This window comes from Anolis sagrei, chromosome 13, assembly GCF_037176765.1.
Source record: "Anolis sagrei isolate rAnoSag1 chromosome 13, rAnoSag1.mat, whole genome shotgun sequence".
In the NCBI taxonomy this organism is placed as follows: Eukaryota; Metazoa; Chordata; class Lepidosauria; order Squamata; family Dactyloidae; genus Anolis; species Anolis sagrei.
In genome coordinates, this window is record NC_090033.1 from 17,816,766 (window position 1) to 17,844,021 (window position 27,256).

A 27,256-nucleotide genomic window follows, 5' to 3' on the forward strand; every position below is an offset into this window, starting at 1 on the left:
ATAGAAGGGATCAGCCTCTAGGTCAGTATATTTGCAATGCTCAGGTGCAGCCACAAGAGGGCAGCATAGAGATAGAAAGGATCAACCTCTAGGTCAGTATATTTGCAATGCTCAGGTGCAGCCACAAGAGGGCAGCATAGAAATAGAAGGGATCAGCCTCTGGGGTCAGTATATTTGCAATGCTCAGGTGCAGCCACAAGAGGGCAGCATAGAAATAGAAGGGATCAGCCTCTGGGGTCAGTATATTTGCAATGCTCAGGTGCAGCCACAAGAGGGCAGCATAGAGATAGAAAGGATCAGCCTCTAGGTCAGTATATTTGCAATGCTCAGGTGCAGCCACAAGAGGGCAGCATAGAGATAGAAAGGATCAGCCTCTGGGGTCAGTATATTTGCAATGCTCAGGTGCAGCCACAAGAGGGCAGCATAGAGATAGAAAGGATCAACCTCTAGGTCAGTATATTTGCAATGCTCAGGTGCAGCCACAAGAGGGCAGCATAGAGATAGAAAGGATCAACCTCTAGGTCAGTATATTTGCAATGCTCAGGTGCAGCCACAAGAGGGCAGCATAGAGATAGAAAGGATCAACCTCTAGGTCAGTATATTTGCAATGCTCAGGTGCAGCCACAAGAGGGCGGCATAGAGATAGAAAGGATCAACCTCTAGGTCAGTATATTTGCAATGCTCAGGTGCAGCCACAAGAGGGCAGCATAGAGATAGAAAGGATCAACCTCTAGGTCAGTATATTTGCAATGCTCAGGTGCAGCCACAAGAGGGCGGCATAGAGATAGAAAGGATCAACCTCTAGGTCAGTATATTTGCAATGCTCAGGTGCAGCCACAAGAGGGCAGCATAGAGATAGAAGGGATCAGCCTCTGGGGTCAGTATATTTGCAATGCTCAGGTGCAGCCACAAGAGGGCGGCATAGAGATAGAAGGGATCAACCTCTAGGTCAGTATATGTGCAATGCTCAGGTGCAGCCACAAGAGGGCAGCATAGAGATAGAAGGGATCAGCCTCTGGGGTCAGTATATTTGCAATGCTCAGGTGCAGCCACAAGAGGGCAGCATAGAGATAGAAGGGATCAGCCTCTGGGGTCAGTATATTTGCAATGCTCAGGTGTAGCCACAAGAGGGCAGCATAGAGATAGAAAGGATCAACCTCTAGGTCAGTATATTTGCAATGCTCAGGTGCAGCCACAAGAGGGCAGCATAGAGATAGAAAGGATCAACCTCTAGGTCAGTATATTTGCAATGCTCAGGTGCAGCCACAAGAGGGCGGCATAGAGATAGAAAGGATCAACCTCTAGGTCAGTATATTTGCAATGCTCAGGTGCAGCCACAAGAGGGCAGCATAGAGATAGAAGGGATCAGCCTCTGGGGTCAGTATATTTGCAATGCTCAGGTGCAGCCACAAGAGGGCAGCATAGAGATAGAAGGGATAAGCCTCTGGGGTCAGTATATTTGCAATGCTCAGGTGCAGCCACAAGAGGGCAGAATAGAGATAGAAAGGATCAACCTCTAGGTCAGTATATTTGCAATGCTCAGGTGCAGCCACAAGAGGGCAGCATAGAGATAGAAAGGATCAACCTCTAGGTCAGTATATTTGCAATGCTCAGTTGCAGCCACAAGAGGGCAGCATAGAGATAGAAAGAATCAGCCTCTAGGTCAGTATGTATGCAATGCTCAGGTGGAGCCACAAGAGGGCAGCATAGAGATAGAAAGAATCAGCCTCTAGGTCAGTATATTTGCAATGCTCAGGTGCAGCCACAAGAGGGCAGCATAGAGATAGAAAGGATCAGCCTCTAGGTCAGTGTGTATGCAATGCTCAGGTGCAGCCACAAGAGGGCAGCATACAGATAGAAGGGATCAGCCTCTAGGTCAGTATATTTGCAATGCTCAGGTGCAGCCACAAGAGGGCAGCATAGAGATAGAAAGGATCATCCTCTAGGTCACTATGTATGCAATGCTCAGGTGGAGCCACAAGAGGGCAGCATAGAGATAGAAGGGATCAGCCGCTAGATCAGTATATTTGCAATACTCAGGTGCAGCCACAAGAGGGCAGCATAGAGATAGAAAGGATCAACCTCTAGGTCAGTATATTTGCAATGCTCAGGTGCAGCCACAAGAGGGCAGCATAGAGATAGAAAGGATCAGCCTCTAGGTCAGTATGTATGCAATGCTCAGATGCTACCAGAAGAGGGCAGCATAGAGATAGAAAGGATCAGCCTCTAGGTCAGTATGTATGCAATGCTCAGATGCTACCAGAAGAGGGCAGCATAGAGATAGAAAGGATCAACCTCTAGGTCAGCATTTATACAATGCTCAGATGCTACCAGAAGAGGGCAGCATAGAGATAGAAAGGATCAGCCTCTAGGTCAGTATGTATGCAATGCTCAGATGCTACCAGAAGAGGGCAGCATAGAGATAGAAAGGATCAACCTCTAGGTCAGCATGTATACAATGCTCAGATGCTACCAGAAGAGGGCAACATAGAGATAGAAAGGATCAGCCTCTAGGTCAGTATGTATGCAATGCTCAGATGCTACCAGAAGAGGGCAGCATAGAGATAGAAAGGATCAACCTCTAGGTCAGCATGTGTACAATGCTCAGATGCTACCAGAAGAGGGCAGCATAGAGATAGAAAGGATCAGCCTCTAGGTCAGTATGTATGCAATGCTCAGATGCTACCAGAAGAGGGCAGCATAGAGATAGAAAGGATCAACCTCTAGGTCAGCATGTATACAATGCTCAGATGCTACCAGAAGAGGGCAGCATAGAGATAGAAAGGATCAGCCTCTAGTTCTATATATTAGGCCTGTTTGATCAAGAAAAAATTTGTTTCTAAATTCGATTCTTAATTGGGGTGTTTTTTTGTTTCGATATTAAAAATATTTACAAAACTTTCCAAAAGAGGGCAGCATACAGATAGAAAGGATCAACCTCTAGGTCAGTATATTTGCAATGCTCAGGTGCAGCCACAAGAGGGCAGCATAGAGATAGAAGGGATCAGCCTCTAGGTCAGTGTGTATGCAATGCTCAGGTGCAGCCACAAGAGGGCAGCATACAGATAGAAGGGATCAGCCTCTAGGTCAGTATATTTGCAATGCTCAGGTGCAGCCACAAGAGGGCAGCATAGAGATAGAAAGGATCATCCTCTAGGTCAGTATGTATGCAATGCTCAGGTGCAGCCACAAGAGGGCAGCATAGAGATAGAAGGGATCAGCCTCTAGGTCAGTATATTTGCAATGCTCAGGTGCAGCCACAAGAGGGCAGCATAGAGATAGAAAGGATCAACCTCTAGGTCAGTATATTTGCAATGCTCAGGTGCAGCCACAAGAGGGCAGCATAGAGATAGAAAGGATCAACCTCTAGGTCAGTATATTTGCAATGCTCAGGTGCAGCCACAAGAGGGCAGCATAGAGATAGAAGGGATCAGCCTCTAGGTCAGTGTGTATGCAATGCTCAGGTGCAGCCACAAGAGGGCAGCATACAGATAGAAGGGATCAGCCTCTAGGTCAGTATATTTGCAATGCTCAGGTGCAGCCACAAGAGGGCAGCATAGAGATAGAAGGGATCATCCTCTAGGTCAGTATGTATGCAATGCTCAGGTGCAGCCACAAGAGGGCAGCATAGAGATAGAAGGGATCAGCCTCTAGGTCAGTATATTTGCAATGCTCAGGTGCAGCCACAAGAGGGCAGCATAGAGATAGAAAGGATCAACCTCTAGGTCAGTATATTTGCAATGCTCAGGTGCAGCCACAAGAGGGCAGCATAGAGATAGAAAGGATCAACCTCTAGGTCAGTATATTTGCAATGCTCAGGTGCAGCCACAAGAGGGCAGCATAGAGATAGAAAGGATCAACCTCTAGGTCAGTATATTTGCAATGCTCAGGTGGAGCCACAAGAGGGCAGCATAGAGATAGAAGGGATCAGCCTCTAGGTCAGTATATTTGCAATGCTCAGGTGGAGCCACAAGAGGGCAGCATAGAGATAGAAGGGATCAGCCTCTAGGTCAGTATGTATGCAATGCTCAGGTGCAGCCACAAGAGGGCAGCATAGAGATAGAAAGGATCAACCTCTAGGTCAGTATATTTGCAATGCTCAGGTGCAGCCACAAGAGGGCAGCAAAGAGATAGAAAGGATCAACCTCTAGGTCAGTATATTTGCAATGCTCAGGTGGAGCCACAAGGTGGCAGCATAGAGATAGAAGGGATCAGCCTCTAGGTCAGTATATTTGCAATGCTCAGGTGCAGCCACAAGAGGGCAGCATAGAGATAGAAAGGATCAACCTCTAGGTCAGTATATTTGCAATGCTCAGGTGCAGCCACAAGAGGGCAGCATAGAGATAGAAGGGATCAGCCTCTAGGTCAGTGTGTATGCAATGCTCAGGTGCAGCCACAAGAGGGCAGCATACAGATAGAAGGGATCAGCCTCTAGGTCAGTATATTTGCAATGCTCAGGTGCAGCCACAAGAGGGCAGCATAGAGATAGAAAGGATCATCCTCTAGGTCAGTATGTATGCAATGCTCAGGTGCAGCCACAAGAGGGCAGCATAGAGATAGAAGGGATCAGCCTCTAGGTCAGTATATTTGCAATGCTCAGGTGCAGCCACAAGAGGGCAGCATAGAGATAGAAAGGATCAACCTCTAGGTCAGTATATTTGCAATGCTCAGGTGCAGCCACAAGAGGGCAGCATAGAGATAGAAAAGATCAACCTCTAGGTCAGTATATTTGCAATGCTCAGGTGCAGCCACAAGAGGGCAGCATAGAGATAGAAAGGATCAACCTCTAGGTCAGTATATTTGCAATGCTCAGGTGGAGCCACAAGAGGGCAGCATAGAGATAGAAGGGATCAGCCTCTAGGTCAGTATATTTGCAATGCTCAGGTGGAGCCACAAGAGGGCAGCATAGAGATAGAAGGGATCAGCCTCTAGGTCAGTATGTATGCAATGCTCAGGTGCAGCCACAAGAGGGCAGCAAAGAGATAGAAAGGATCAACCTCTAGGTCAGTATATTTGCAATGCTCAGGTGGAGTCACAAGAGGGCAGCATAGAGATAGAAGGGATCAGCCTCTAGGTCAGTATGTATGCAATGCTCAGGTGCAGCCACAAGAGGGCAGCATACAGATAGAAGGGATCAGCCTCTAGGTCAGTATATTTGCAATGCTCAGGTGCAGCCACAAGAGGGCAGCATAGAGATAGAAAGGATCAACCTCTAGGTCATTATATTTGCAATGCTCAGGTGGAGCCACAAGAGGGCAGCATAGAGATAGAAGGGATCAGCCTCTAGGTCAGTGTGTATGCAATGCTCAGGTGCAGCCACAAGAGGGCAGCATAGAGATAGAAAGGATCAACCTCTAGGTCAGTATATTTGCAATGCTCAGGTGCAGCCACAAGAGGGCAGCATAGAGATAGAAAGGATCAACCTCTAGGTCAGTATGTATGCAATGCTCAGGTGCAGCCACAAGAGGGCAGCATAGAGATAGAAAGGATCAGCCTCTAGGTCAGTATGTATGCAATGCTCAGGTGCAGCCATAAGAGGGCAGTATAGAGATAGAAAGAATCAGCCTCTAGGTCAGTATGTATGCAATGCTCAGGTGGAGCCACAAGAGGGCAGCATAGAGATAGAAAGGATCAGCCTCTAGGTCAGTATGTATGCAATGCTCAGGTGCAGCCACAAGAGGGCAGCATAGAGATAGAAAGGATCAGCTTCTAGGTCAGTATGTATGCAATGCTCAGGTGCAGCCACAAGAGGGCAGCATAGAGATAGAAAGGATCAGCCTCTAGGTCAGTATGTATGCAATGCTCAGGTGGAGCCACAAGAGGGCAGCATACAGATAGAAGGGATCAGCCTCTAGGTCAGTATATTTGCAATGCTCAGGTGCAGCCACAAGAGGGCAGCATAGAGATAGAAAGGATCAGCCTCTAGGTCAGTGTGTATGCAATGCTCAGGTGCAGCCACAATAGGGCAGCATACAGATAGAAGGGATCAGCCTCTAGGTCAGTATATTTGCAATGCTCAGGTGCAGCCACAAGAGGGCAGCATAGAGATAGAAGGGATCAGCCGCTAGATCAGTATATTTGCAATGCTCAGGTGCAGCCACAAGAGGGCAGCATAGAGATAGAAAGGATCAACCTCTAGGTCAGTATATTTGCAATGCTCAGGTGCAGCCACAAGAGGGCAGTATAGAGATAGAAAGAATCAGCCTCTAGGTCAGTATGTATGCAATGCTCAGGTGGAGCCACAAGAGGGCAGCATAGAGATAGAAAGAATCAACCTCTAGGTCAGTATGTATGCAATGCTCAGGTGCAGCCACAAGAGGGCAGCATAGAGATAGAAGGTATCAGCCTCTAGGTCAGTATATTTGCAATGCTCAGGTGCAGCCACAAGAGGGCAGCATAGAGATAGAAGGGATCAGCCGCTAGGTCAGTATATTTGCAATGCTCAGGTGCAGCCACAAGAGGGCAGCATAGAGATAGAAGGGATCAGCCTCTAGGTCAGTATGTATGCACTGCTCAGGTGCAGCCACAAGAGGGCAGCATAGAGATAGAAGGGATCAGCCGCTAGGTCAGTATATTTGCAATGCTCAGGTGCAGCCACAAGAGGGCAGCATAGAGATAGAAAGGATCAACCTCTAGGTCAGTATATTTCCAATGCTCAGGTGCAGCCACAAGAGGGCAGCATAGAGATAGAAAGGATCAACCTCTAGGTCAGTATGTATGCAATGCTCAGGTGCAGCCACAAGAGGGCAGCATAGAGATAGAAAGGATCAGCCTCTAGGTCAGTATGTATGCAATGCTCAGGTGCAGCCACAAGAGGGCAGCATAGAGATAGAAGGTATCAGCCTCTAGGTCAGTATGTATGCAATGCTCAGGTGGAGCCACAAGAGGGCAGCATAGAGATAGAAAGAATCAGCCTCTAGGTCAGTATGTATGCAATGCTCAGGTGGAGCCACAAGAGGGCAGCATAGAGATAGAAAGAATCAGCCTCTAGGTCAGTATGTATGCAATGCTCAGGTGGAGCCACAAGAGGGCAGCATAGAGATAGAAAGGATCAGCCTCTAGGTCAGTATGTATGCAATGCTCAGGTGCAGCCACAAGAGGGCAGCATAGAGATAGAAGGTATCAGCCTCTAGGTCAGTATATTTGCAATGCTCAGGTGGTGCCACAAGAGGGCAGCATAGAGATAGAAAGGATCAGCCTCTTGGTCAGTATGTATGCAATGCTCAGGTGCAGCCACAAGAGGGCAGCATAGAGATAAAAGGGATCAGCCTCTAGGTCAGTATGTATGCAGTGCTCAGGTGGAGCCACAAGAGTGCAGCATAGAGATAGAAATAATCAGCCTCTAGGTCAGTATGTATGCAATGCTCAGGTGGAGCCACAAGAGGGCAGCATAGAGATAGAAATAATCAGCCTCTAGGTCAGTATGTATGCAATGCTCAGGTGGAGCCACAAGAGTGCAGCATAGAGATAGAAATAATCAGCCTCTAGGTCAGTATGTATGCAATGCTCAGGTGGAGCCACAAGAGGGCAGCATAGAGATAGAAAGGATCAGCCTCTAGGTCAGTATGGATGCAATGCTCAGGTGGAGCCACAAGAGGGCAGCATAGAGATAGAAATAATCAGCCTCTAGGTCAGTATGGATGCAATGCTCAGGTGGAGCCACAAGAGGGCAGCATAGAGATAGAAAGAATCAGCCTCTAGGTCATTATGTATGCAATGCTCAGGTGGAGCCACAAGAGGGCAGCATAGAGATAGAAAGAATCAGCCTCTAGGTCAGTATGTATGCAATGCTCAGGTGGAGCCACAAGAGGGCAGCATAGAGATAGAAAGAATCAGCCTCTAGGTCAGTATGTATGCAATGCTCAGGTGGAGCCACAAGAGGGCAGCATAGAGATAGAAAGAATCAGCCTCTTGGTCAGTATGTATGCAATGCTCAGGTGGAGCCACAAGAGGGCAGCATAGAGATAGAAAGAATCAGCCTCTAGGTCAGTATGTATGCAATGCTCAAGTGGAGCCACAAGAGGGCAGCATAGAGATAGAAAGAATCAGCCTCTAGGTCAGTATGTATGCAATGCTCAGGTGGAGCCACAAGAGGGCAGCATAGAGATAGAAAGAATCAGCCTCTAGGTCAGTATGTATGCAATGCTCAGGTGAAGCCAAAAGAGGGCAGCATAGAGATAGAAAGAATCAGCCTCTAGGTCAGTATGTATGCAATGCTCAGGTGGAGCCACAAGAGGGCAGAATAGAGTTAGAAATAATCAGCCTCTAGGTCAGTATGTATGCAATGCTCAGGTCGAGCCACAAGAGGGCAGCATAGAGATAGAAAGAATCAGCCTGTAGGTTAGTATGTATGCAATGCTCAGGTGGAGCCACAAGAGGGCAGCATAGAGATAGAAAGAATCAGCCTCTAGGTCAGTATGTATGCAATGCTCAGGTGGAGCCACAAGAGGGCAGCATAGAGATAGAAAGAATCAGCCTCTAGGTTAGTATGTATGCAATGCTCAGGTGGAGCCACAAGAGGGCAGCATAGAGATAGAAAGAATCAGCCTCTAGGTCAGTATGTATGCAATGCTCAGGTGGAGCCACAAGAGGGCAGCATAGAGATAGAAAGAATCAGCCTCTAGGTTAGTATGTATGCAATGCTCAGGTGGAGCCACAAGAGGGCAGCATAGAGATAGAAAGAATCAGCCTCTAGGTTAGTATGTATGCAGTGCTCAGGTGGAGCCACAAGAGGGCAGCATAGAGATAGAAAGAATCAGCCTCTAGGTTAGTAAGTATGCAGTGCTCAGGTGGAGTCACAAGAGGGCAGCATAGAGATAGAAAGAATCAGCCTCTAGGTTAGTATGTATGCAATGCTCAGGTGGAGCCACAAGAGGGCAGCATAGAAATAGAAAGAATCAGCCTCTAGGTCAGTATGTATGCAATGCTCAGGTGGAGTCACAAGAGGGCAGCATAGAGATAGAAAGAATCAGCCTCTAGGTTAGTATGTATGCAGTGCTCAGGTGGAGCCACAAGAGGGCAGCATAGAGATAGAAAGAATCAGCCTCTAGGTTAGTATGTATGCAATGCTCAGGTGGAGCCACAAGAGGGCAGAATAGAGATAGAAATAATCAGCCTCTAGGTCAGTATGTATGCAATGCTCAGGTGGAGCCACAAGAGGGCAGCATAGAGATAGAAAGAATCAGCCTCTAGGTTAGTATGTATGCAATGCTCAGGTGGAGCCACAAGAGGGCAGCATAGAGATAGAAAGAATCAGCCTCTAGGTCAGTATGTATGCAATGCTCAGGTGGAGCCACAAGAGGGCAGCATAGAGATAGAAAGAATCAGCCTCTAGGTTAGTATGTATGCAGTGCTCAGGTGGAGCCACAAGAGGGCAGCATAGAGATAGAAAGAATCAGCCTCTAGGTTAGTAAGTATGCAGTGCTCAGGTGGAGCCACAAGAGGGCAGCATAGAGATAGAAAGAATCAGCCTCTAGGTTAGTATGTATGCAGTGCTCAGGTGGAGCCACAAGATGGCAGCATAGAGATAGAAAGAATCAGCCTCTAGGTTAGTAAGTATGCAGTGCTCAGGTGGAGCCACAAGAGGGCAGCATAGAGATAGAAAGAATCAGCCTCTAGGTTAGTATGTATGCAGTGCTCAGGTGGAGCCACAAGAGGGCAGCATAGAGATAGAAAGAATCAGCCTCTAGGTTAGTATGTATGCAGTGCTCAGGTGGAGCCACAAGAGGGCAGCATAGAAATAGAAAGAATCAGCCTCTAGGTCAGTATGTATGCAATGCTCAGGTGGAGCCACAAGAGGGCAGCATAGAGATAGAAAGAATCAGCCTCTAGGTCAGTATGTATGCAATGCTCAGGTGAAGCCACAAGTGGGCAGCATAGAGATAGAAAGAATCAGCCTCTAGGTCAGTATGTATGCAATGCTCAGGTGGAGCCACAAGAGGGCAGCATAGAGATAGAAAGAATCAGCCTCTAGGTTAGTATGTATGCAATGCTCAGGTGGAGCCACAAGAGGGCAGCATAGAGATAGAAAGAATCAGCCTCTAGGTCAGCATGTATGCAATGCTCAGGTGGAGCCACAAGAGGGCAGCATAGAGATAGAAAGAATCAGCCTCTAGGTTAGTATGTATGCAATGCTCAGGTGAAGCCACAAGAGGGCAGCATAGAGATAGAAAGAATCAGCCTCTAGGTCAGTATGTATGCAATGCTCAGGTGGAGCCACAAGAGGGCAGCATAGAGATAGAAAGAATCAGCCTCTAGGTCAGTATATTTGCAATGCTCAGGTGCAGCCACAAGAGGGCAGCATAGAGATAGAAAGGATCAGCCTCTAGGTCAGTGTGTATGCAATGCTCAGGTGCAGCCACAAGAGGGCAGCATACAGATAGAAGGGATCAGCCTCTAGGTCAGTATATTTGCAATGCTCAGGTGCAGCCACAAGAGGGCAGCATAGAGATAGAAAGGATCATCCTCTAGGTCACTATGTATGCAATGCTCAGGTGGAGCCACAAGAGGGCAGCATAGAGATAGAAGGGATCAGCCGCTAGATCAGTATATTTGCAATACTCGGGTGCAGCCACAAGAGGGCAGCATAGAGATAGAAAGGATCAACCTCTAGGTCAGTATATTTGCAATGCTCAGGTGCAGCCACAAGAGGGCAGCATAGAGATAGAAAGGATCAGCCTCTAGGTCAGTATGTATGCAATGCTCAGATGCTACCAGAAGAGGGCAGCATAGAGATAGAAAGGATCAGCCTCTAGGTCAGTATGTATGCAATGCTCAGATGCTACCAGAAGAGGGCAGCATAGAGATAGAAAGGATCAACCTCTAGGTCAGCATTTATACAATGCTCAGATGCTACCAGAAGAGGGCAGCATAGAGATAGAAAGGATCAGCCTCTAGGTCAGTATGTATGCAATGCTCAGATGCTACCAGAAGAGGGCAGCATAGAGATAGAAAGGATCAACCTCTAGGTCAGCATGTATACAATGCTCAGATGCTACCAGAAGAGGGCAGCATAGAGATAGAAAGGATCAGCCTCTAGGTCAGTATGTATGCAATGCTCAGATGCTACCAGAAGAGGGCAGCATAGAGATAGAAAGGATCAACCTCTAGGTCAGCATGTGTACAATGCTCAGATGCTACCAGAAGAGGGCAGCATAGAGATAGAAAGGATCAGCCTCTAGGTCAGTATGTATGCAATGCTCAGATGCTACCAGAAGAGGGCAGCATAGAGATAGAAAGGATCAGCCTCTAGGTCAGTATGTATGCAATGCTCAGATGCTACCAGAAGAGGGCAGCATAAAGATAGAAAGGATCAACCTCTAGGTCAGCATGTATACAATGCTCAGATGCTACCAGAAGAGGGCAGCATAGAGATAGAAAGGATCAGCCTCTAGGTCAGTATGTATGCAATGCTCAGATGCTACCAGAAGAGGGCAGCATAGAGATAGAAAGGATCAACCTCTAGGTCAGCATGTGTACAATGCTCAGATGCTACCAGAAGAGGGCAGCATAGAGATAGAAAGGATCAGCCTCTAGGTCAGTATGTATGCAATGCTCAGATGCTACCAGAAGAGGGCAGCATAGAGATAGAAAGGATCAACCTCTAGTTCTATATATTAGGCCTGTTTGATCAAGAAAAAATTTGTTTCTAAATTCGATTCTTAATTGGGGTGTTTTTTTGTTTCGATATTAAAAATATTTACAAAACTTTCCAAAATTTTTTTTTGTTATTTACGAATTTTCGTTATTATTTACAAAACATTTTAGAAAAAAAAATTTTCTTGATCAAACAGGCTAAGTGTGAATGTTGCAGTAATGGTCACCTTGATTAGCATTGAATGGCTTTCTCCCACCCTGGACATTCCATAGATATTATTCCATAGATATATAACTCACCATTTGCCTAGTTTCCAACAGACCTCTGAGGATGCCTGCCATAGATGTGGGCAAAATGTCAGGAGAGAATGCTTCTGGAACATGGTCATACAGCCCTGAAAAGTCACGCAGGAGCCAGAGCCGGATGGCGCGCGGAGGCCGCTTGTGAGCGCGCGCGCGCCATCCAATGGGCTCCGGAGGAAGAGGAGGAGCCAGAGCCGGATGGCGCGCGGAGGCCGCTTGTGAGCGCGCGCGCGCCATCCAATGGGCTCCGGCTCCTGCGCCCCCCTCCTCCTCCTCCTCCTCCTCCTCCTCTTCCTCCCAGCTGGGAGGAAGAGGAGGAGGAGGAGGAGGAGGAGGAGGGGGGCGCAGGAGCCAGAGCCGGATGGCGCGCGGAGGCCGCTTGTGAGCGCGCACGCGCCATCCAATGGGCTCCGGAGGAAGAGGAGGAGCCAGAGCCGGATGGCGCGCTCAGCAGCAGCCTCCATGCCATTAACGAGCGGAGCTTCAGCTCGTAAAATACATGGGGCTGCTGCTTCGATATTTTTAAACCCTTCCGGGTTTAAAAATATGTTTTGATATCGCTTCGGATATGCAAAAAATAACGATTTTAATACGAATTAACGAATTAACGAAACGAAACCGACAGGCCTACTATATATATATCAACCTCAATCAACCTCATATATATATATATATATATATATATATATATATATATATATGTCAGGATCCAGTTTCCAGAGCCCAGACTTTGGCGCCGAAAACTAGACTCCTGACGTATCACCCTGATAAGGACCCTGCAGCTGGTGGCCTTGGAGGAAGGCAGTGGTTTGAGGCGGGAAGCTTTTGCGCGGGGTTTTGGGTTTGGTGGGAGTCTACCTTTCGAACAAGTGGGAGTGTATCTAAGGGGTTGCCTGCTGCGACCAGGCAATCCCGGCTTTTTCTGTGTCTGAGTATCTGATAGTAAAGTTCTTTGTTTGATTACGATGGAAGTCTCGTGTCATCATTGAGCCCAGCTGTCGTGAGCTGACATATATATATATATATATATATATATATATATATGAATGCAATGCTCAGGTGCAGCCACAAGAGGGTGGCATATAGAAAGGATCAGCCTTTAGGTCAGTATGTATGCATAGAGATAGAAGGGATCAGCCTCTGGGGTCAGTATATTTGCAATGCTCAGGTGCAGCCACAAGAGGGCAGCATAGAGATAGAAAGAATCAGCCTCTAGGTCAGTATGTATGCAATGCTCAGGTGGAGCCACAAGAGGGCAGCATAGAGATAGAAAGAATCAGCCTCTAGGTCAGTATGTATGCAATGCTCAGGTGGAGCCACAAGAGGGCAGCATAGAGATAGAAAGAATCAGCCTCTAGGTCAGTATGTATGCAATGCTCAGGTGGAGCCACAAGAGGGCAGCATAGAGATAGAAAGAATCAGCCTCTAGGTCAGTATGTATGCAATGCTCAGGTGCAGCCACAAGAGGGCAGCATAGAGATAGAAGGGATCAGCCTCTAGGTCAGTATATTTGCAATGCTCAGGTGCAGCCACAAGAGGGCAGCATAGAGATAGAAGGGATCAGCCTCTAGGTCAGTATATTTGCAATGCTCAGGTGCAGCCACAAGAGGGCAGCATAGAGATAGAAGGGATCAGCCTCTGGGGTCAGTATATTTGCAATGCTCAGGTGCAGCCACAAGAGGGCAGCATAGAGATAGAAAGAATCAGCCTCTAGGTCAGTATGTATGCAATGCTCAGGTGGAGCCACAAGAGGGCAGCATAGAGATAGAAAGAATCAGCCTCTAGGTCAGTATGTATGCAATGCTCAGGTGGAGCCACAAGAGGGCAGCATAGAGATAGAAAGAATCAGCCTCTAGGTCAGTATGTATGCAATGCTCAGGTGGAGCCACAAGAGGGCAGCATAGAGATAGAAAGAATCAGCCTCTAGGTCAGTATGTATGCAATGCTCAGGTGCAGCCACAAGAGGGCAGCATAGAGATAGAAGGGATCAGCCTCTAGGTCAGTATATTTGCAATGCTCAGGTGCAGCCACAAGAGGGCAGCATAGAGATAGAAGGGATCAGCCTCTAGGTCAGTATATTTGCAATGCTCAGGTGCAGCCACAAGAGGGCAGCATAGAGATAGAAGGGATCAGCCTCTGGGGTCAGTATATTTGCAATGCTCAGGTGCAGCCACAAGAGGGCAGCATAGAGATAGAAAGGATCAAACTCTAGGTCAGTATATTTGCAATGCTCAGGTGCAGCCACAAGAGGGCAGCATAGAGATAGAAGGGATCAGCCTCTGGGGTCAGTATATTTGCAATGCTCAGGTGCAGCCACAAGAGGGCAGCATAGAGATAAAAGGGATCAGCCTCTAGGTCAGTATATTTGCAATGCTCAGGTGCAGCCACAAGAGGGCAGCATAGAGATAGAAAGGATCAACCTCTAGGTCAGTATATTTGCAATGCTCAGGTGCAGCCACAAGAGGGCAGCATAGAGATAGAAAGGATCAACCTCTAGGTCAGTATATTTGCAATGCTCAGGTGCAGCCACAAGAGGGCAGCATACAGATAGAAGGGATCAGCCTCTAGGTCAGTATATTTGCAATGCTCAGGTGCAGCCACAAGAGGGCAGCATAGAGATAGAAGGGATCAGCCTCTAGGTCAGTATATTTGCAATGCTCAGGTGCAGCCACAAGAGGGCAGCATAGAGATAGAAAGGATCAACCTCTAGGTCAGTATATTTGCAATGCTCAGGTGCAGCCACAAGAGGGCAGCATAGAAATAGAAGGGATCAGCCTCTGGGGTCAGTATATTTGCAATGCTCAGGTGCAGCCACAAGAGGGCAGCATAGAAATAGAAGGGATCAGCCTCTGGGGTCAGTATATTTGCAATGCTCAGGTGCAGCCACAAGAGGGCAGCATAGAGATAGAAAGGATCAGCCTCTAGGTCAGTATATTTGCAATGCTCAGGTGCAGCCACAAGAGGGCAGCATAGAGATAGAAAGGATCAGCCTCTGGGGTCAGTATATTTGCAATGCTCAGGTGCAGCCACAAGAGGGCAGCATAGAGATAGAAAGGATCAACCTCTAGGTCAGTATATTTGCAATGCTCAGGTGCAGCCACAAGAGGGCAGCATAGAGATAGAAAGGATCAACCTCTAGGTCAGTATATTTGCAATGCTCAGGTGCAGCCACAAGAGGGCAGCATAGAGATAGAAAGGATCAACCTCTGGGTCAGTATATTTGCAATGCTCAGGTGCAGCCACAAGAGGGCGGCATAGAGATAGAAAGGATCAACCTCTAGGTCAGTATATTTGCAATGCTCAGGTGCAGCCACAAGAGGGCAGCATAGAGATAGAAAGGATCAACCTCTAGGTCAGTATATTTGCAATGCTCAGGTGCAGCCACAAGAGGGCGGCATAGAGATAGAAAGGATCAACCTCTAGGTCAGTATATTTGCAATGCTCAGGTGCAGCCACAAGAGGGCAGCATAGAGATAGAAGGGATCAGCCTCTGGGGTCAGTATATTTGCAATGCTCAGGTGCAGCCACAAGAGGGCGGCATAGAGATAGAAGGGATCAACCTCTAGGTCAGTATATTTGCAATGCTCAGGTGCAGCCACAAGAGGGCAGCATAGAGATAGAAGGGATCAGCCTCTGGGGTCAGTATATTTGCAATGCTCAGGTGCAGCCACAAGAGGGCAGCATAGAGATAGAAGGGATCAGCCTCTGGGGTCAGTATATTTGCAATGCTCAGGTGCAGCCACAAGAGGGCGGCATAGAGATAGAAAGGATCAACCTCTAGGTCAGTATATTTGCAATGCTCAGGTGCAGCCACAAGAGGGCAGCATAGAGATAGAAGGGATCAGCCTCTGGGGTCAGTATATTTGCAATGCTCAGGTGCAGCCACAAGAGGGCAGCATAGAGATAGAAGGGATAAGCCTCTGGGGTCAGTATATTTGCAATGCTCAGGTGCAGCCACAAGAGGGCAGAATAGAGATAGAAAGGATCAACCTCTAGGTCAGTATATTTGCAATGCTCAGGTGCAGCCACAAGAGGGCAGCATAGAGATAGAAAGGATCAACCTCTAGGTCAGTATATTTGCAATGCTCAGGTGCAGCCACAAGAGGGCAGCATAGAGATAGAAGGGATCAGCCTCTGGGGTCAGTATATTTGCAATGCTCAGGTGCAGCCACAAGAGCGCAGCATAGAGATAGAAAGGATCAACCTCTAGGTCAGTATATTTGCAATGCTCAGTTGCAGCCACAAGAGGGCGGCATAGAGATAGAAAGGATCAACCTCTAGGTCAGTATATTTGCAATGCTCAGGTGCAGCCACAAGAGGGCAGCATAGAGATAGAAGGGATCAGCCTCTGGGGTCAGTATATTTGCAATGCTCAGGTGCAGCCACAAGAGGGCAGCATAGAGATAGAAAGGATCACCCTCTAGGTCAGTATATTTGCAATGCTCAGGTGCAGCCACAAGAGGGCGGCATAGAGATAGAAGGGATCAACCTCTAGGTCAGTATATTTGCAATGCTCAGGTGCAGCCACAAGAGGGCAGCATAGAGATAGAAGGGATCAGCCTCTGGGGTCAGTATATTTGCAATGCTCAGGTGCAGCCACAAGAGGGCAGCATAGAGATAGAAAGGATCAACCTCTAGGTCAGTATATTTGCAATGCTCAGGTGCAGCCACAAGAGGGCGGCATAGAGATAGAAAGGATCAACCTCTAGGTCAGTATATTTGCAATGCTCAGGTGCAGCCACAAGAGGGCAGCATAGAGAAGAAGGGATCAGCCTCTGGGGTCAGTATATTTGCAATGCTCAGGTGCAGCCACAAGAGGGCAGCATAGAGATAGAAAGGATCAACCTCTAGTTCAGTATATTTGCAATGCTCAGGTGCAGCCACAAGAGGGCGGCATAGAGATAGAAGGGATCAACCTCTAGGTCAGTATATTTGCAATGCTCAGGTGCAGCCACAAGAGGGCAGCATAGAGATAGAAAGGATCAACCTCTAGGTCAGTATATTTGCAATGCTCAGGTGCAGCCACAAGAGGGCGGCATAGAGATAGAAGGGATCAACCTCTAGGTCAGTATATTTGCAATGCTCAGGTGCAGCCACAAGAGGGCAGCATAGAGATAGAAAGGATCAACCTCTGGGTCAGTATATTTGCAATGCTCAGGTGCAGCCACAAGAGGGCGGCATAGAGATAGAAAGGATCAACCTCTAGGTCAGTATATTTGCAATTCTCAGGTGCAGCCACAAGAGGGCGGCATAGAGATAGAAAGGATCAACCTCTAGGTCAGTATATTTGCAATGCTCAGGTGCAGCCACAAGAGGGCGGCATAGAGATAGAAAGGATCAACCTCTAGGTCAGTATATTTGCAATGCTCAGGTGCAGCCACAAGAGGGCAGCATAGAGATAGAAGGGATCAGCCTCTGGGGTCAGTATATTTGCAATGCTCAGGTGCAGCCACAAGAGGGCGGCATAGAGATAGAAGGGATCAACCTCTAGGTCAGTATATTTGCAATGCTCAGGTGCAGCCACAAGAGGGCAGCATAGAGATAGAAGGGATCAGCCTCTGGGGTCAGTATATTTGCAATGCTCAGGTGCAGCCACAAGAGGGCAGCATAGAGATAGAAGGGATCAGCCTCTGGGGTCAGTATATTTGCAATGCTCAGGTGCAGCCACAAGAGGGCAGCATAGAGATAGAAGGGATCAGCCTCTGGGGTCAGTATATTTGCAATGCTCAGGTGTAGCCACAAGAGGGCGGCATAGAGATAGAAAGGATCAACCTCTAGGTCAGTATATTTGCAATGCTCAGGTGGAGCCACAAGAGGGCAGCATAGAGATAGAAAGGATCAACCTCTAGGTCAGTATATTTGCAATGCTCAGGTGCAGCCACAAGAGGGCGGCATAGAGATAGAAAGGATCAACCTCTAGGTCAGTATATTTGCAATGCTCAGGTGCAGCCACAAGAGGGCAGCATAGAGATAGAAGGGATCAGCCTCTGGGGTCAGTATATTTGCAATGCTCAGGTGCAGCCACAAGAGGGCAGCATAGAGATAGAAGGGATAAGCCTCTAGGTCAGTATGTATGCAATGCTCAGGTGCAGCCACAAGAGGGCAGTATAGAGATAGAAAGAATCAGCCTCTAGGTCAGTATGTATGCAATGCTCAGGTGGAGCCACAAGAGGGCAGCATAGAGATAGAAAGAATCAGCCTCTAGGTCAGTATGTATGCAATGCTCAGGTGGAGCCACAAGAGGGCAGCATAGAGATAGAAAGGATCAGCCTCTAGGTCAGTATGTATGCAATGCTCAGGTGCAGCCACAAGAGGGCAGCATAGAGATAGAAGGTATCAGCCTCTAGGTCAGTATATTTGCAATGCTCAGGTGGTGCCACAAGAGGGCAGCATAGAGATAGAAAGGATCAGCCTCTTGGTCAGTATGTATGCAATGCTCAGGTGCAGCCACAAGAGGGCAGCATAGAGATAGAAAGAATCAGCCTCTAGGTCAGTATGTATGCAATGCTCAGGTGGAGCCACAAGTGGGCAGAATAGAGATAGAAAGAATCAGCCTCTAGGTCAGTATGTATGCAATGCTCAGGTCGAGCCACAAGAGGGCAGCATAGAGATAGAAAGAATCAGCCTCTAGGTCAGTATGTATGCAATGCTCAGGTGGAGCCACAAGAGGGCAGCATAGAGATAGAAAGAATCAGCCTCTAGGTCAGTATGTATGCAATGCTCAGGTGGAGCCACAAGAGGGCAGCATAGAGATAGAAAGAATCAGCCTCTAGGTCAGTATGTATGCAGTGCTCAGGTGAAGCCACAAGTGGGCAGCATAGAGATAGAAAGAATCAGCCTCTTGGTCAGTATGTATGCAATGCTCAGGTGGAGCCACAAGAGGGCAGCATAGAGATAGAAAGAATCAGCCTCTTGGTCAGTATGTATGCAATGCTCAGGTGGAGCCACAAGAGGGCAGCATAGAGATAGAAAGAATCAGCCTCTAGGTCAGTATGTATGCAATGCTCAGGTGGAGCCACAAGAGGGCAGCATAGAGATAGAAAGAATCAGCCTCTTGGTCAGTATGTATGCAATGCTCAGGTGGAGCCACAAGAGGGCAGCATAGAGATAGAAAGAATCAGCCTCTTGGTCAGTATGTATGCAATGCTCAGGTGGAGCCACAAGAGGGCAGCATAGAGATAGAAAGAATCAGCCTCTAGGTCAGTATGTATGCAATGCTCAGGTGGAGCCACAAGAGGGCAGCATAGAGATAGAAAGAATCAGCCTCTTGGTCAGTATGTATGCAATGCTCAGGTGGAGCCACAAGAGGGCAGCATAGAGATAGAAAGAATCAGCCTCTTGGTCAGTATGTATGCAATGCTCAGGTGGAGCCACAAGAGGGCAGCATAGAGATAGAAAGAATCAGCCTCTTGGTCAGTATGTATGCAATGCTCAGGTGGAGCCACAAGAGGGCAGCATAGAGATAGAAAGAATCAGCCTCCTGGTCAGTATGTATGCAATGCTCAGGTGGAGCCACAAGAGGGCAGCATAGAGATAGAAAGAATCAGCCTCCTGGTCAGTATGTATGCAATGCTCAGGTGGAGCCACAAGAGGGCAGCATAGAGATAGAAAGAATCAGCCTCTAGGTCAGTATGTATGCAATGCTCAGGTGGAGCCACAAGAGGGCAGCATAGAGATAGAAAGAATCAGCCTCTAGGTCAGTATGTATGCAATGCTCAGGTGGAGCCACAAGAGGGCAGCATAGAGATAGAAAGAATCAGCCTCCTGGTCAGTATGTATGCAATGCTCAGGTGGAGCCACAAGAGGGCAGCATAGAGATAGAAAGAATCAGCCTCTAGATCAGTATGTATGCAATGCTCAGGTGGAGCCACAAGAGGGCAGCATAGAGATAGAAAGAATCAGCCTCTAGGTCAGTATGTATGCAATGCTCAGGTGGAGCCACAAGAGGGCAGCATAGAAATAGAAAGAATCAGCCTCTAGGTCAGTATGTATGCAATGCTCAGGTGGAGCCACAAGAGGGCAGCATAGAGATAGAAAGAATCAGCCTCTAGGTCAGTATGTATGCAATGCTCAGGTGGAGCCACAAGAGGGCAGCATAGAGATAGAAAGAATCAGCCTCTAGGTCAGTATGTATGCAGTGCTCAGGTGGAGCCACAAGAGGGCAGCATAGAGATAGAAAGAATCAGCCTCTAGATCAGTATGTATGCAATGCTCAGGTGGAGCCACAAGAGGGCAGCATAGAGATAGAAAGAATCAGCCTCTAGGTCAGTATGTATGCAATGCTCAGGTGGAGCCACAAGAGGGCAGCATAGAGATAGAAAGAATCAGCCTCTAGGTCAGTATGTATGCAATGCTCAGGTGGAGCCACAAGAGGGCAGCATAGAAATAGAAAGAATCAGCCTCTAGGTCAGTATGTATGCAATGCTCAGGTGGAGCCACAAGAGGGCAGCATAGAGATAGAAAGAATCAGCCTCTAGGTCAGTATGTATGCAATGCTCAGGTGGAGCCACAAGATGGCAGCATAGAGATAGAAAGAATCAGCCTCTAGGTCAGTATGTATGCAATGCTCAGGTGGAGCCACAAGAGGGCAGCATAGAGATAGAAAGAATCAGCCTCTAGGTCAGTATGTATGCAGTGCTCAGGTGGAGCCACAAGATGGCAGCATAGAGATAGAAAGAATCAGCCTCTAGGTCAGTATGTATGCAATGCTCAGGTGGAGCCACAAGATGGCAGCATAGAGATAGAAAGAATCAGCCTCTAAGTCAGTATGTATGCAATGCTCAGGTGGAGCCACAAGAGGGCAGCATAGAGATAGAAAGAATCAGCCTCTAGGTCAGTATGTATGCAGTGCTCAGGTGGAGCCACAAGAGGGCAGCATAGAGATAGAAAGAATCAGCCTCTAGGTCAGTATGTATGCAGTGCTCAGGTGGAGCCACAAGAGGGCAGCATAGAGATAGAAAGAATCAGCCTCTAGGTCAGTATGTATGCAATGCTCAGGTGGAGCCACAAGAGGGCAGCATAGAGATAGAAAGAATCAGCCTCTAGGTCAGTACGTATGCAGTGCTCAGGTGGAGCCACAAGAGGGCAGCATAGAGATAGAAAGAATCAGCCTCTAGGTCAGTATGTATGCAATGCTCAGGTGGAGCCACAAGAGGGCAGCATAGAGATAGAAAGAATCAGCCTCTAGGTCAGTATGTATGCAGTGCTCAGGTGGAGCCACAAGAGGGCAGCATAGAGATAGAAAGAATCAGCCTCTAGGTCAGTATGTATGCAGTGCTCAGGTGGAGCCACAAGAGGGCAGCATAGAGATAGAAAGAATCAGCCTCTAGGTCAGTATGTATGCAATGCTCAGGTGGAGCCACAAGAGGGCAGCATAGAGATAGAAAGAATCAGCCTCTAGGTCAGTATGTATGCAATGCTCAGGTGGAGCCACAAGAGGGCAGCATAGAGATAGAAAGAATCAGCCTCTAGGTCAGTATGTATGCAGTGCTCAGGTGGAGCCACAAGAGGGCAGCATAGAGATAGAAAGAATCAGCCTCTAGGTCAGTACGTATGCAGTGCTCAGGTGGAGCCACAAGAGGGCAGCATAGAGATAGAAAGAATCAGCCTCTAGGTCAGTATGTATGCAATGCTCAGGTGGAGCCACAAGAGGGCAGCATAGAGATAGAAAGAATCAGCCTCTAGGTCAGTATGTATGCAATGCTCAGGTGGAGCCACAAGAGGGCAGCATAGAGATAGAAAGAATCAGCCTCTAGGTCAGTATGTATGCAGTGCTCAGGTGGAGCCACAAGAGGGCAGCATAGAGATAGAAAGAATCAGCCTCTAGGTCAGTATGTATGCAGTGCTCAGGTGGAGCCACAAGAGGGCAGCATAGAGATAGAAAGAATCAGCCTCTAGGTCAGTATGTATGCAATGCTCAGGTGGAGCCACAAGAGGGCAGCATAGAGATAGAAAGAATCAGCCTCTAGGTCAGTATGTATGCAATGCTCAGGTGGAGCCACAAGAGGGCAGCATAGAGATAGAAAGAATCAGCCTCTAGGTCAGTATGTATGCAATGCTCAGGTGGAGCCACAAGAGGGCAGCATAGAGATAGAAAGGATCAGCCTCTAGGTCAGTATGTATGCAATGCTCAGGTGGAGCCTCAAGAGGGCAGCATAGAGATAGAAAGAATCAGCCTCTTGGTCAGTATGTATGCAATGCTCAGGTGGAGCCTCAAGAGGGCAGCATAGAGATAGAAAGAATCAGCCTCTAGGTCAGTATGTATGCAGTGCTCAGGTGGAGCTACAAGAGGGCAGCATAGAGATAGAAAGAATCAGCCTCTAGGTCAGTAAGTATGCAATGCTCAGGTGGAGCTACAAGAGGGCAGCATAGAGATAGAAAGAATCAGCCTCTAGGTCAGTATGTATGCAGTGCTCAGGTGGAGCCTCAAGAGGGCAGCATAGAGATAGAAAGAATCAGCCTCTAGGTCAGTAAGTATGCAATGCTCAGGTGGAGCTACAAGAGGGCAGCATAGAGATAGAAAGAATCAGCCTCTAGGTCAGTATGTATGCAGTGCTCAGGTGGAGCCACAAGAGGGCAGCATAGAGATAGAAAGAATCAGCCTCTAGGTCAGTATGTATGCAATGCTCAGGTGGAGCCACAAGAGGGCAGCATAGAGATAGAAAGAATCAGCCTCTAGGTCAGTATGTATGCAATGCTCAGGTGGAGCCACAAGAGGGCAGCATAGAGATAGAAAGAATCAGCCTCTAGGTCGGTATGAATGCAATGCTCAGGTGGAGCCTCAAGAGGGCAGCATAGAGATAGAAAGAATCAGCCTCTTGGTCAGTATGTATGCAATGCTCAGGTGGAGCCACAAGAGGGCAGCATAGAGATAGAAAGAATCAGCCTCTAGGTCGGTATGTATGCAATGCTCAGGTGGAGCCACAAGAGGGCAGCATAGAGATAGAAAGGATCAGCCTCTAGGTCGGTATGAATGCAATGCTCAGGTGGAGCCTCAAGAGGGCAGCATAGAGATAGAAAGAATCAGCCTCTAGGTCAGTAAGTATGCAATGCTCAGGTGGAGCCACAAGAGGGCAGCATAGAGATAGAAAGGATCAATCTCTAGGTCGGTATGAATGCAATGCTCAGGTGGAGCCTCAAGAGGGCAGCATAGAGATAGAAAGAATCAGCCTCTTGGTCAGTATGTATGCAATGCTCAGGTGCAGCCACAAGATGGCAGCATAGGGATCGAAAGGATCAACTTCTAGTTATATATATTTGTGTGTGTGTGTGTGAGAGAGAGAGAGAATGCAATGCTCAGGTGGAGCCAGAAGAGGGCAGCATAGAGCTAGAAAGGATCAACCTCTAGTTCCAAATATATATATTAATGCAATGCTCAGCTGGATCCAGAAGACGGCAGCGTAAAGATAGAAAGGATCAACTTCATATATATATATATATATATATATATATATATATGAATGCAATGCTCAGGTGGAGCCACAAGAGGGCGGCATAGAGATAGAAAGGATCAGCCTCTAGGTCAGTATATTTGCAATGCTCAGGTGCAGCCACAAGAGGGCAGCATAATGACAGAAAGGATCAGCTTCTAATTACATATATCTATTAACGCAATGCTAAGGTTGAGCCAGAAGAGGGCAGCATAGAAATAGAAAGGATCAATCTCATATATATATATTCATAGATATATGAATGCAATGCCCAGGTGCAGCCACAAGAGGGCGGTATATAATTAGAAAGGATCAGCTTCCGTCCTACCAATCGGTGGCATCCAGGGGCTGCTTGGATCCTCCCAATCCGCAGTAACATCCGTATCCATTGTAAAATAAGGATGCCAACTTCCCCGTTGCCCGTCGCACCATCTCCGCAAACTGGATCAAGTTGCCGTCGGTGGCTGGAGAAAGAGAAGGGCCTCCCAGTGAACTGGTTTATTTTTTTGGGCGAAGTATGCCAAAGATATTGTGGAACTACAAATCCCAAGCTCCCCATAGCAAGTCACTTTGCTGTTTTAACAATTTACGTAATTAATACGTAAATAATCATTAGATTGTTATAGATTATTATTATTATACATTATTATAATATTTATTTATACCCCATTTTATATCTCTAGAAGGAGACTCAAAGTGGCTTTATATTATATTACATTATATATAATAATATAGTTTAAATGTTTATGTCTTGAGTTGGAAATTAATTCACAGACAGACTGGAAGGGCTTTATTTCTAAAAGCATACAGTAGGGTTACAAGCAAAGTTCCATCTGACAGCTCGTTTTCCTCACTGCCCCATTTCAATGGAAACCTTCTCCCTTGCTTCAAGTGAGCTACATTATTATTATTATTATTATTAGGTTTTTATACATTATTATTATACATGCTATTAAAATAATGTAATAAATGGTCATACATTATATTATTATAATAAATTATTATTATGTATTATATTATGAGATTGTTATCAATTATTATATATTATGTTATTATATTGTCATAAATTATTATTATACATTCTATTATTATTAGATTATTATAAATTAGTATTATTAGATTATTTAGTATTATATTACTATTATTATACATTATATTATATTGTTATATATTATTATGAAATATAATATTATGTATATCATTTTAAAATATTATTATTTGTATTGTTATAATGCATTATTATACATGAAATTATTATTTGTTATACTATTTCACGTGAATAATATTATTATCAAGCATTTTATTATATTGGCATAAAATATTTTTATTATAAGTTATTATATTGTCATAAAATATTATTATACATTATATTATTACATTGTCATAAATTACTATTAGTATACATTGTATTATTTATTATTGTATTTTAAATTGTTATTAATATGATTATACAATTTGATTATACAATTATATAGTTACAAAATATTGTTATACATTATTATTATTATTATTATTATTATTATTATTATTATTATTGAAGGCTTTTATGGCCGGAATCACTGGGTTCCTGTGAGTCTTCCGGGCTGTTTGGAAGACTCATGTCCCAGAAGCATTCTCTCCTGACGTTTCTCCCACATCTATGGCAGGCATCCTAAAAGGTTGTGAGGTCCGTTGGAAACTAGACAAGTGGGGTGTATATATATGTGTGTGTGTGTGTAATAATGTCCAGGGTGGGAGAAAGAACTCTTGCCTGTTGGAGACAAGTGTAAATGTTGCAAATGGCCAGCTTGATTAGCATTGAATGGCCTTGCAGTTTCAAAGCCTGGCTGCTTCCTGCCTGGGGAATCCTTTGTTGGGAGGTGACTACACAGGTACATAAACCCCATTTTACTAGTTTCCAACAGACCTCACTACCCTTGAAGATGAGCATTGAAGGGCCTTGCAGTTTCAAAGTCTGGCTGCTTCCTGTCTGGGGGAATCCTTTGTTGGGAGGTGACTCTACGTATATATATATATATATACCCCCATTTTCCTAGTTTCCAAGAGACCTCACTACCCCTGAAGATGAGCATTGAATGGCCTTGCAGTTTCAAAGCCTGGCTGCTTCCTGTCTGGGGGAATCCTTTGTTGGGAGGTGACTCTACAGATCTATAAACCCCCATTTTCCTAGTTTCCAAGAGACCTCACTACCCCTGAAGATGAGCATTGAATGACCTTGCAGTTTCAAAGCCTGGCTGCTTCCTGTCTGGGGGAATCCTTTGTTGGGAGGTGACTCCACAGATATAGAAACCCCATTTTCCTAGTTTCTAACAGACCTCACGACCCTTGAAGATGAGCATTGAAGGGCCTTGCAGTTTCAAAGCCTGGCTGCTTCCTGTCTGGGGGAATCCTTTGTTGGGAGGTGACTCCACAGATATAGAAACCCCATTTTCCTAGTTTCTAACAGACCTCACGACCCTTGAAGATGAGCATTGAATGGCCTTGCAGTTTCAAAGCCTGGCTGCTTCCTGTCTGGGGGAATCCTTTGTTGGGAGGTGACTCCACAGATATAGAAACCCCCATTTTCCTAGTTTCTAACAGACCTCACGACCCTTGAAGATGAGCATTGAATGGCCTTGCAGTTTCAAAGCCTGGCTGCTTCCTGTCTGGGGGAATCCTTTGTTGGGAGGTGACTCCACAGATATAGAAACCCCATTTTCCTTGTTTCTAACAGACCTCACGACCCTTGAAGATGAGCATTGAATGGCCTTGCAGTTTCAAAGCCTGGCTGCTTCCTGCCTGGGGGAATCCTTTGTTGAGAGGTGACTCCACAGATATAGAAACCCCATTTTCCTTGTTTCTAACAGACCTCACGACCCTTGAAGATGAGCATTGAAGGGCCTTGCAGTTTCAAAGCCTGGCTGCTTCCTGTCTGGGGGAATCCTTTGTTGGGAGGTGACTCCACAGGTACATAAACCCCATTTTCCTTATTTCTAACAGACCTCACGACCCTTGAAGATGAGCATTGAAGGGCCTTGCAGTTTCAAAGCCTGGCTGCTTCCTGCCTGGGGGAATCCTTTGTTGAGAGGTGACTCCACAGATATAGAAACCCCATTTTCCTTGTTTCTAACAGACCTCACGACCCTTGAAGATGAGCATTGAAGGGCCTTGCAGTTTCAAAGCCTGGCTGCTTCCTGTCTGGGGGAATCCTTTGTTGGGAGGTGACTCCACAGATATAGAAACCCCATTTTCCTTGTTTCTAACAGACCTCACGACCCTTGAAGATGAGCATTGAAGGGCCTTGCAGTTTCAAAGCCTGGCTGCTTCCTGTCTGGGGGAATCCTTTGTTGGGAGGTGACTCCACAGATCTATAAACCCATTTTCCTAGTTTCCAAGAGACCTCACAACCCTTGAAGATGAGCATTGAATGGCCTTGCAGTTCCAAAGCCTGGCTGCTTCCTGCCTGGGGGAATCCTTTGTTGGGAGGTGACTCCACAGATATAGAAACCCCATTTTCCTAGTTTCCAACAACCTCACGACCCTTGAAGATGAGCATTGAATGGCCTTGCAGTTCCAAAGCCTGGCTGCTTCCTGCCTGGGGGAATCCTTTGTTGGGAGGTGACTCTACAGATCTATAAACCCCAATTTTTCTAGTTTCCAAGAGACCTCACAACCCTTGAAGATGAGCATTGAATGGTCTTGCAGTTTCAAAGCCTGGCTGCTTCCTGCCTGGGGGAATCCTTTGTTGGGAGGTGACTCCACAGGTACATAAACCCCATTTTCCTAGTTTCCAAGAGACCTCACAACCCTTGAAGATGAGCATTGAAGGGCCTTGCAGTTTCAAAGCCTGGCTGCTTCCTGCCTGGGGGAATCCTTTGTTGGGAGGTGATTCCAGACTCACCACAGAAGAAGAAGAAAAGGATAAAAGCAGCTCCGAAGAAATGCCTCAT

The 27,256-nt window shown here is 46.7% G+C and overlaps 1 protein-coding gene across 1 annotated transcript in view; it reads right to left on the minus strand.

Annotated features, from left to right (window-relative positions):
- Nucleotides 1-27,256, minus strand: part of LOC132764965 (group IIE secretory phospholipase A2-like) — a 35,638-nt gene extending 8,382 nt beyond the window's left edge. Inside the window, exons 1-2 of the mRNA XM_067472899.1 lie at nucleotides 27,208-27,256; nucleotides 23,656-23,791 (exon numbers count right to left, since the gene is read on the minus strand). Of these exons, the coding sequence (XP_067329000.1) occupies nucleotides 23,656-23,791; nucleotides 27,208-27,256 (185 nt within the window). The remainder of the gene's footprint in view (nucleotides 1-23,655; nucleotides 23,792-27,207) is intronic.